At 44.9% G+C, this 9,703-nt stretch overlaps 1 protein-coding gene across 1 annotated transcript in view; it reads right to left on the bottom strand.

Moving 5' to 3' along the window:
• arhgef2a (Rho guanine nucleotide exchange factor (GEF) 2a) overlaps positions 1-9,311 on the bottom strand; it is a 22,271-nt gene extending 12,960 nt beyond the window's left edge. The window contains exons 1-8 of the mRNA XM_079749266.1: positions 9,077-9,311; positions 5,182-5,344; positions 4,165-4,232; positions 3,918-3,981; positions 3,377-3,509; positions 3,073-3,182; positions 577-720; positions 218-468 (exon numbers count right to left, since the gene is read on the bottom strand). Of these exons, the coding sequence (XP_079605392.1) occupies positions 218-468; positions 577-720; positions 3,073-3,182; positions 3,377-3,509; positions 3,918-3,981; positions 4,165-4,232; positions 5,182-5,344; positions 9,077-9,139 (996 nt within the window). The 5' untranslated portion in view covers positions 9,140-9,311. The remainder of the gene's footprint in view (positions 1-217; positions 469-576; positions 721-3,072; positions 3,183-3,376; positions 3,510-3,917; positions 3,982-4,164; positions 4,233-5,181; positions 5,345-9,076) is intronic.
• Positions 9,312-9,703: the final 392 nt, after the last annotated feature.

Raw genomic sequence — 9,703 nt, 5'->3', positions numbered from 1 at the left:
ACACACACACACACCCACACAAAAACGTATACACACACATACAAACAAACACACACACACACACACACACACACGCACACAAACACGCACACACACTTCAGATGAGGTTGGATTTAGCGTAGTAGCGCTCCAATAACGCTCAAAACATCTTCCATCCATGCATACATACATAACCGCTGGAAAGGCAAGCTTTTTATTGTTGCCCCTGGTCCCTCACCTGCTCCAGCAGCACGTCGCCCAGCTGCAGGATGGTGAAGTTGTAGGTGGAGCCGGCTTGAAGGCTGTAGTTGCGACGCAGGATGAGCTGCGCCAGGAAGCGTGAGTGCAGCAGCAGCAACTGGTCCAGGCAGGGGAAGAGGACGTGCACGGTTCCCGGGTCGAGCCCCACGTCCTCCAGCATGCCCTGGCGGAACACGTGGTCCATGATGCGCAGGGTGCGCATGTGGTGCAGCTCCGTCTGGATGAGCTCTGAGGAGATCAACACATGAGGTCCTCTCCGTTTGTAATCATAGCCAGCATGTGCCACACGCATTCAAAGAAACAGCGAGAAGCAGAGGGGGGAAACGTTGCTCTCACCGTAGATCACATCCTGCCTCTTGATCACGTCTTTGCGGTGGGCCTGCAGGTAGCTGGTGTCCACCGCCATGCTCCAGGAGTCAGCCTCGAAGTCTCGCTCTTCGATGTCCAGCTCCTCCAGCATTGACACGTAGTAGGCCTCTCCTGAAGAACAGGAGTACTGCCATGGAAACACGTCGCCGGAAACCATGTGTTACACTGCAAAACCAGTGCTCGTTTTTATATCAAGCAATTCTTGATTTACTCATATTGATGTTATTAAGGGTTCTCAATGTGTATTAGGCATCAGACAATTATGTGCCATGGATTGTGTCTCACATAATCGATTATCTTCGACTCCTTGGAGCAGATTCAACAGGTTGTCTGCTTTCCCTTCTAGCTACCTCTGATAACCTCTGATAACCTCTGATAACTGTACACTCACGTGGCAGCCAGGCCACACACACGACAGCAACTGTCACTGTTAAAGACTTTGAGGAAGTATGCAGCATCCAACACGACACGGGGGTAGTGAATCAAACCAAACCCCTACCCTCAGTCTTTCAAGACCAAGTTTATTAGCCGGGTCGGAGATGTATATTGAAGGGGTCATGTTTTGCAATATGATTTTTAATACAATTTTATGTTAAAAATACACCTTATTATTCTCCCACTGAACATTGCTGCAGCAAACTCTTTCATACTTTGTAGGAGACACTGAGTTTTGGTTCCTGTCTCTTTAAGGCCCGCCTTACGAAAAGCGCGGTCTTCTCTGATCGGTCAGAAGGCCCACTCTGTTGTGACTGGTCAACCGCTCAATGAATGTTGGACATCTCATGCCCATGAGTCCCAAGCCACTGCAAACATTGTCTGTAAAAATGTCATGGGTCAGCAGTAACTACTTGAGCCTGAGGCGGATACTGAGAGTCAAGTAATCACTTATTTTGCAGCCATATTTACAGTAAGTTAAGGTGTAACGCTCTAAGTGTATTTTAGTTGTGCTGGGATGTACTACAGCCTGCATCGCGTGGGGATGCTACTCTGCAAAGTACGGACACTTGTCACATTCCTCAGTGTCTCCAATGACCATCTGCCAACATGTCCTTGACTTCATCACTGGGGATCCGCCATCAGACAGGAACCCCGTTAACTATCACGGTGGGTCTGGATCCCAGGGGACCAGCAGAGCACATATCTTCCACTGTGAGGGCCCCCACCATGGCAGAACACTTGGTCGGTGAAACATGTGAACAATATGAAAAGGATAAGCTCAGGATACCCTGACTGTCTGGCCATTTTGCATATTGCTGTTGTTAACATTTGTTTTTATATTCTGCTGTATTTTTATGTTTTTATTAACCTGTGTTTATTGTATATTATTGCTGGTCTTCGGTCAGGTTGACTAATAGCAAAAGATCTACAAACTTGTGATAACAAGTGTTTTTCCTTTCGAAACGTTGGTGGTCTCATCCAATGCTGAGTGATGTAACTTCTAGCCAGGTGCATTGGATTGCAATAAGAAAAATGTATGAGTCACTATTCACACCTTGCTATGTGTTAGTACCCCCATGTTAATCGCTTGGAGAGCACGTCCTTTCTTGTACCTCGCCTTCCTCTCTCCTGCATTCACGCGGATCTTCAAGTCAGTCACCTTGATGGCATTAGGGCTCAGATGGGTTTCCTTATTGTCCTCAGGTTCTCTGGCTCCCTCTGCTCACATGTATTTAGGTTCAAGGCTTCAAGGTCTTACTCCATTCGTCTCTCAAATCAGACTTTCCATTATTAATCTAAAGTCTGATACAGGTGGGTACAAGGATACAACGTGTAGCTCCACCCCTTTCAGGACTTGCCCCACACAAGTTCTGCGATAACATAGCAGAGTGCTCGATCCGAGATTCAAGCTCTTTATTCTAAAATGATGTCACTTGAGATCCAATGCTTCAGCAGGACCCTCTGCAGCTTACCTTTGGTTATGTTTGGTCTGTTAATGCTATTGAAAGCGCTTCACCGCTTATTGCTACAACTGCAGATACATATATACTTATTTTTTACCAAATGCCGCCATAGCGTCTATGAATGTCAATCATTCTTCGTAGTTTAAAGCGCGATATACTTTATGCATGTAAGCTCCCCAGGGATCCCTTTGAAGTCTGCATTTATTGATTGTTTCTTTAATATATTACAAATCACAATAAAAATCTACATAAATCATAAAAACATGAAATATTGCCTCCATGCACAGTTGATTGAACATCGACCAATCAGATCTGTTCCACTCTCCCCACCCTCTAGAATGGCCGTTGCTCGGCGGTTTGGGAACTGACTGTGACTCTGCCCTCTGGCCGTGTGTTGATGGGATACCGATGAAGGACATACATCCTCTAACCCGGCATTACATACCACTGTTTGTGGCCCGCAGGTACAGTATACACTGGGTCCGCTGTCTGTTCATTGGACTGTTTGAGGGGTTTCTCATGTGTAGTCCTTGGTAAAGGTGGCAGCAGTCTTATCACCTACCCTCGTCATTCAGTGACTCCATAGAGACGGCCCTGTTCCTGAAGTTCAGCGAGTCGGTGGACTGGGACAGTATCCTGCGGAAGCCCATCGGAGAGTCCTCATTCAGGTTCCTACAGCCAAAGCGCGCACACACACACACACACACACACAACATTCAGAGATGCCTGAAATCAACCTTCAGATCGATACCGCCATGTGCCCAAGACAATTATTTGATTCTATGCTATGCTCTGTTTTCCTTATAGCGTCAGTATCAGGAGTAACATTTAAAAGGCCCACTGGAGCTGCCCAAAGCAGGACTCACCCGGCGATGTTGTTGCTGGACACGCTCTTCGCCAGAGAGAGGGTGGAGCGGCCCCTTCGCGAGCCCAGCAGCGACTGCCGGATGCTGTCGGAATGGTAGATGGCTGAGCTGGGCCGCTCCCGCCTCACCGTGGCTGCGGAGGAACACAGAGGGGAGTTTCTTTCCGTGTTGCTTCTACTGTATTTTCCTCATCATCATCCTCATCTTCAAACCGCTTATCCGGGGGTCGGGTCGCGGGGCCAGCAGTTCCAGCAGGGGGCCCAAGACTTCACTTTCCCGGGGAAATCTTGGGCACCCTGACTGCCCGGGGGCCCCAGACCGGGCAGTCAGTGGGTCTGACTGCCCGGTCTAATATAGAATATTATTCTATTTTATTATATATAACTTGCTGTAGTTCGTGGACGTGATACGATGACCGTAAAGATGGTCGCCGCGAATGTGGAATCAGCTATGGTGACAGTTTAAAGGAACTGGGCGGTATAGCGTCCCCTGTAAATGTTAGGCAGGTGTGCGTGAATGCTATGTGTCAAAAAGGACTCACTTTTGGTGCGTAGGTTGACGTTCTGCATGGATGAGTTATTTCGCGTCTGTACCATCTTCTGCTGCTGCAATGTGATAACAGACACATCACAGGAAGTGTTATGCAACACAGACTCCGTGTTGACAGAGATTATTAACTTTCATAAAACATCAGCAAGATGATGAAGACGAAAAAGTGAGACGAGTTTACTGGTGGAAGAGAAGCAGTTGAGCAGAGCTCAAGGTTGATCATTTGCATTGTCTCATACCCGCTGTTTCATTTTGACACAGTTGAGCAGGGTGTCTCTACAGCGGTTGTGGATGGTGACGTTGCATGCTTGGAAAGAAAAGAAAAGAAACACAGGAACGACAAGCTTGAAGCTTTCTTTGCTTTGTTTTTGTGTCTTTCAGAAATATCTTTCTCAACATTTCTTAAGAAAGAAAAGCTAACAAAGCCATTTCAAAATATAAACATATTTCATACAAGTTTTACTGTAGTAAAACTGTTCTTACTATTGCTCTGCACTCTTTTGAACATTCATATTTTTTAAGCATGAATGGAATCATTAGTAAAAGGTGGACAAAGGGATCTTGAAAGGACTCCTAAAATGCTCAGCATGGGGGTCGTAGCCCTACAGAAAGAGATGCAATTTGTGACCTAAGGGTTGTTGACACTTGCGAGCAAGCTAGAGACCTCTGTATTTGTATGAAGGAGGGCATTAAAGACTACCTAAATGATCAACCCCGGGGGTGTAGCCCTACAGAAAGTGATCTAATTAGCAGATAACCTAAGGGTCAAGTACAGCCAAGAGAGAGCTAGCTTACTCCCAAGTCAACTTAGGCCACCGTAAATCTACTGATAACTTCCTGTAGTGATATAGCGAACAACTTGATAATCCTAAATGTCATTGCGGCCCTCTGTCATATAAAACAGACCCAGGTCTTTTAATGCCAAAAGCTATCTTCAAATTAACATTTTTCACTGAGGCAGAAGTCAATGTCATCCATTTCGCTTTTGCAGAAACCAGAAACTTGAAGTATTGCTGGTTTATTCGACCAGCAGACAGGGGTGTTGGACCAGCAACCCTTTTCTGCGGTTGAGGTCGGAGATCCAAACCCCCCTTCAGATTGACCTCAGATGGATACATCAGCTCGTCCTTTAGACACTCAGCAGTAAAACATGAACGGCTTAGTTGGCGCAATCGCAATGCCACTCCATGGTTCAGGGTAGAACATGAACACGCATTGCGCAAGACACACGGTAACGAGGAAGCGGTGTTACTCACTTGGGCAGCTCAGGGCCTCCTTGGCCGTTATACTTTTGTTGCAGGCGGAGCAGAGGGTGGTGCCTGAGACCATGAGCGAGGTGAACAGGTGGCCGTTGCTGTAGCGGGACTCTCGCTCGCGTGCCTCGATCTCTCGCTCCCTCATGCGCTCCTTCTCCTTATTCTAGAAGAAAAAAAGGTGTTCAGCTCTCTGGCACAGGAATGACAAGCGTGAGGATTTATACAGACAACAAATAACCAAGCCATTTGAGAAACAATCGCATTTAAATCCTTCTAGTCTCGCTATGGAATCGATCTGTTGCTGTAGCAGGTGACACACACAGCTATTCGCATATGATTCAAATATGTATAGCCCTTAATTACATACAAAGGAATAGTGAATCATCCGTTTGCATCGGGTGGCCTTTTCAACCACTGCTATCAACATCTCATTATTAAAACATGTATTTGTTTAGTGTAGGACACATTACTCTAATGGTCCATTGTCCAGCCTGGATAATTAAGTACATTCTCCTTTACATCATTGGCTCCCAATCATTCTTTTAAGCTATACATGGTGTAGCACCTACACAAATGTAAATATATATATTTCAGAAACTCATTTGCTTCCCTTCACTCATCTCTGTTTCAATGTGTTGTTTGGGTCCCTGATAGTCTATTGAGACGCTGAATCCTTGGACGCTGGCCTCCTGTTCCTGACTTAATGTTTCTGTATCAGCCTCCTGTTCCTGACTTAATGTTTCTGGATCAGCCTCCTGTTCCTGACTTAATGTTTCTGTATCAGCCTCCTGTTCCTGACTTAATGTTTCTGGATCAGCCTCCTGTTCCTGACTTAATGTTTCTTGATCAGCCTCCTGTTCCTGACTTAATGTTTCTGGATCAGCCTCCTGTTCCTGACTTAATGTTTGTGGATCAGCCTCCTGTTCCTGACTCAATGTTTGTGGACCAGGCCTACTGTTCCTGACTGTGCCTTAATGTTTCTGGATCAGCCTCCTGTTACTGACTTAATGTTTCTGGATCAGCCTCCTGTTCCTGACTTAATGTTTCTGGATCAGCCTCCTGTTCCTGACTTAATGTTTCGGGATCAGGCCTCCTGTTACTGACTTAATGTTTCTGGATCAGCCTGCTGTTCCTGACTGTGGCTTAATGTTTCTGGATCAGCCTGCTGTTCCTGACTGTGGCTTAATGTTTCTGGATCAGCCTGCTGTACCTGACTGTGGCTTAATGTTTCTGGATCAGCCTCCTGTTCCTGACTTAATGTTTCTGGATCAGGCCTCCTGTTACTGACTTAATGTTTCTGGATCAGCCTCCTGTTCCTGACTGTGCCTTAATGTTTCTGGATCAGCCTCTTGTTCCTGACTTAATGTTTCTGGATCAGGCCTCCTGTTACTGACTTAATGTTTCTGGATCAGCCTGCTGTTCCTGACTGTGGCTTAATGTTTCTGGATCAGCCTGCTGTTCCTGACTGTGCCTTAATGTTTCTGGACATGACCCTGCCAGCAGCTAGACGTAGTCAGTCCATAAGGCTCCATTACCTCCTGTGGGTCCAAAGTCGGACCTGCCCATCGTGTCCTTACTGATAGATGATATATTAGATAAGATAAGATTAGATTTTATCAGCCAAAATTTTTTTGGTACAAAATGTTCACATCTATGATCAATAATCGTAATTGTATGGCAACGAGTGAGGCATTTTGAAAGTTAAAATTATGATATATATATATATATATATATATATATATATATATATATATATATATATATATATATACACACATCCACACACACTAAGTAAATTATATAGCATTGACAGCTGACTCTTTGTTTGTATCCTGCAGAGGAAGTAGCCGGCTAAGACTTCCTCTTTTCAAAGCGGCAGTAGGAAGGAAGTTGTTACCAAGGCAACACGAAAAGGGAGGGATGTACCACAAGCAGACAAATGTACACACAATGGGCTGTTGCACAATCTGAAATGGCTTGATAAATTCATCAACAACAGCAAACATGTTTAAAATGTCTCGACTATAGATGACTAGATTATAGTGTATCTGACTCAAAAGTTTGCGAATCATAAAAATACATCTCCAAATGAATTAACCCACCCCTTGTCAACAGAAGATAATGTGCATAAACATTTCCACTCTCCATTCACAATAGATGTTTTTCTGTTTTTCTTCTGGGATGAAGGCTACCATTCAGCCGTCTGGCCGTGAATCTTGTGATCATCACATGAACTATTATAAAAGGAGAAGTTAGTCTGGCTAAGAAATGTGGGCCATAGTAATCATTGGCTCTTTAAACACAAATCATTCCTGGCTAAACATAGTTGCTACTGGGCGAATAGCACACATTAAAGCCATTCACGACTGCTATTGGTGTTATGTGTAGGCCTGCCCCAGAGACAGGGCTTCCAGGCAGCAGCCATCCTCCCTGTACAGCCATCTTTGGTCAATATCTCTACCCTGGTCGAAATACATACGTATACTACCCTGCCCTCAACAAGAGAACTTGTACATCGCCTGGTCCCATCGAAATGAAGCATAGGAGCATTTGAAATGTTAGTTTGGTGTTGGTAGTAAAACTGCTGTATCAAATGTTCCTTTCTGCTCCACAACAGTAAAAAAAACTGGGGAAAAACGTTGTGACCAGCCAAGCTCCAGTGTGGGTGTTACGCACGTGGGCTGTATGCAGGCCCTGTGCTGTTGGCCCAGATCATCACTGAGTTTCTATATGTGTACATGATCGCTGCTAGATGAATGTGTAAAGCATCACTGCTAGATGCATGTGTAACGTATCACTGCTAAATGCATGTGTAACGTATCACTGCTAGATGTAGTCATTTAATGTGAAATGTAAAATGTGAATGAAATAAAAATGTGAATCAAAACGTTTTGACTGTTACTTTATTGTAAACGACCGTAATTGGACAATACATTGTGGTCTGACAGAGGGAGACGGCAGAAAGGGACAGATGGAATAGATGGTCTGCAGGACTTTTCTGAGGTTGAATTCTAAATCTTCCACTCTATTCGGGACAATATAACAACTGCGAGGTAACACCAACCCACACACATTTCTATGGCAACGCTTGGATAGTTAAATATTCTGCAGTTTCGACAGCTGGGCAATATTATATATATATATATATATATATATATATATATATACATATAAAGTTATGTAATGCAACATGGGACTATTTTGATCATATAGCATGATGTACACACACATATATCTCACCATCACGGCACATTCACACACACACACACACACACACACACTCACACACGCACACCCACACACACACACGCACACGCACGCACACACACACACACACATACACACAAACACCACAACCACAGAAACACAGAAACACACACACACGAACACCACAACCACACACACCCCAAACAAACACACACACACATCACAATATTACATAGCAGTAGATCAAATCCAGAGTTATCAGCAACAAGAAATACAGCTGGCTCTGCATTTCCATTTGAATAGTTTTTAGTATTGTGTTTTTTTCTGAAGTATAGACAAGGTATGCAAATACATCTTTCTTCCACAATAAAACGCACATCCTAAGCACAAGCACAACTTTGAATAAATAAGTGTGTGGCACGCGCACACACACACACACACACACACGCACACTGGAAAGTTTCAGTGTGACTCAGAGCCCCGAAATGGAAAGAAAACGTTTCAAAGAGGAAGAAGCTCGAAGGGAGTGTTGTACACACGCGCTCCAGCACCCCTAACACATCCGCACGCAGCTTAACGTGCGCACGGGCCTACCTGCACCCCTGCCCCGAAATTCGCCAATTAATACCTTGATAATAACTATCACGCATTTAAGCCCGAATGTTTGGTTTATCAGAGAGCAACTCACCCGCAAACTGATCTCCCTCATTCTCTCCTGCCGGATTTTGGAAACATCAGCAACTCTAGACATGTCGGTGAACTGTCAAGATTCCGTTATAAATAAACCAAACACCTTTCCGTGGTAGTTAGACCACTGAATTCTAATTTGTTAAAGAAAAGAACAAACGGACCCCGACAATTTAAGATTTCCTGTCATAAAAGTAAGCTACTTCTACATAGGTGGCAGTGATTCGTATAACGTAAATGAGAAGCGGTTGAATTTATCACCGCGCCCACGGGAGGACGTTCGCTTAGAATATTGACCCTCCTACTCAGATCTCTCTCTCTCTCTCTCTCTCTCTCTCTCTCTCTCGCTCTCCCTCCCCCTCTCTCTCTCTCTCTCTCTCTCCCTCCCTCCCCCCCTCTCTCTCTCTCGCTCTTCCCCCCCCTCTCTCTCTCTCTCTCTCTCTCTCTCTCGCTCTCTTTCGCTCTCTCTCGCTCTCCCTACCCCCCCCTCCTCTCTCTCTCTCTCTCTCTCTCTCTCTCTCTCTCTCTGAGTCGAGTGGGAGTAGAGCTCGCTCCATTCCAAATGCTCTCCGAATCTACAATATGTAGCCAGGTTTCATGTCTAATATTAAAACGAACACTATAATTT

Source organism: Pollachius pollachius, assembly GCF_949987615.1.
Source record: "Pollachius pollachius genome assembly, chromosome: 13".
Classification (NCBI taxonomy): Eukaryota; Metazoa; Chordata; class Actinopteri; order Gadiformes; family Gadidae; genus Pollachius; species Pollachius pollachius.
The sequence above is the reverse complement of the archived record's forward strand: the minus strand, read 5'-3'. Positions and strand labels throughout refer to the sequence as shown.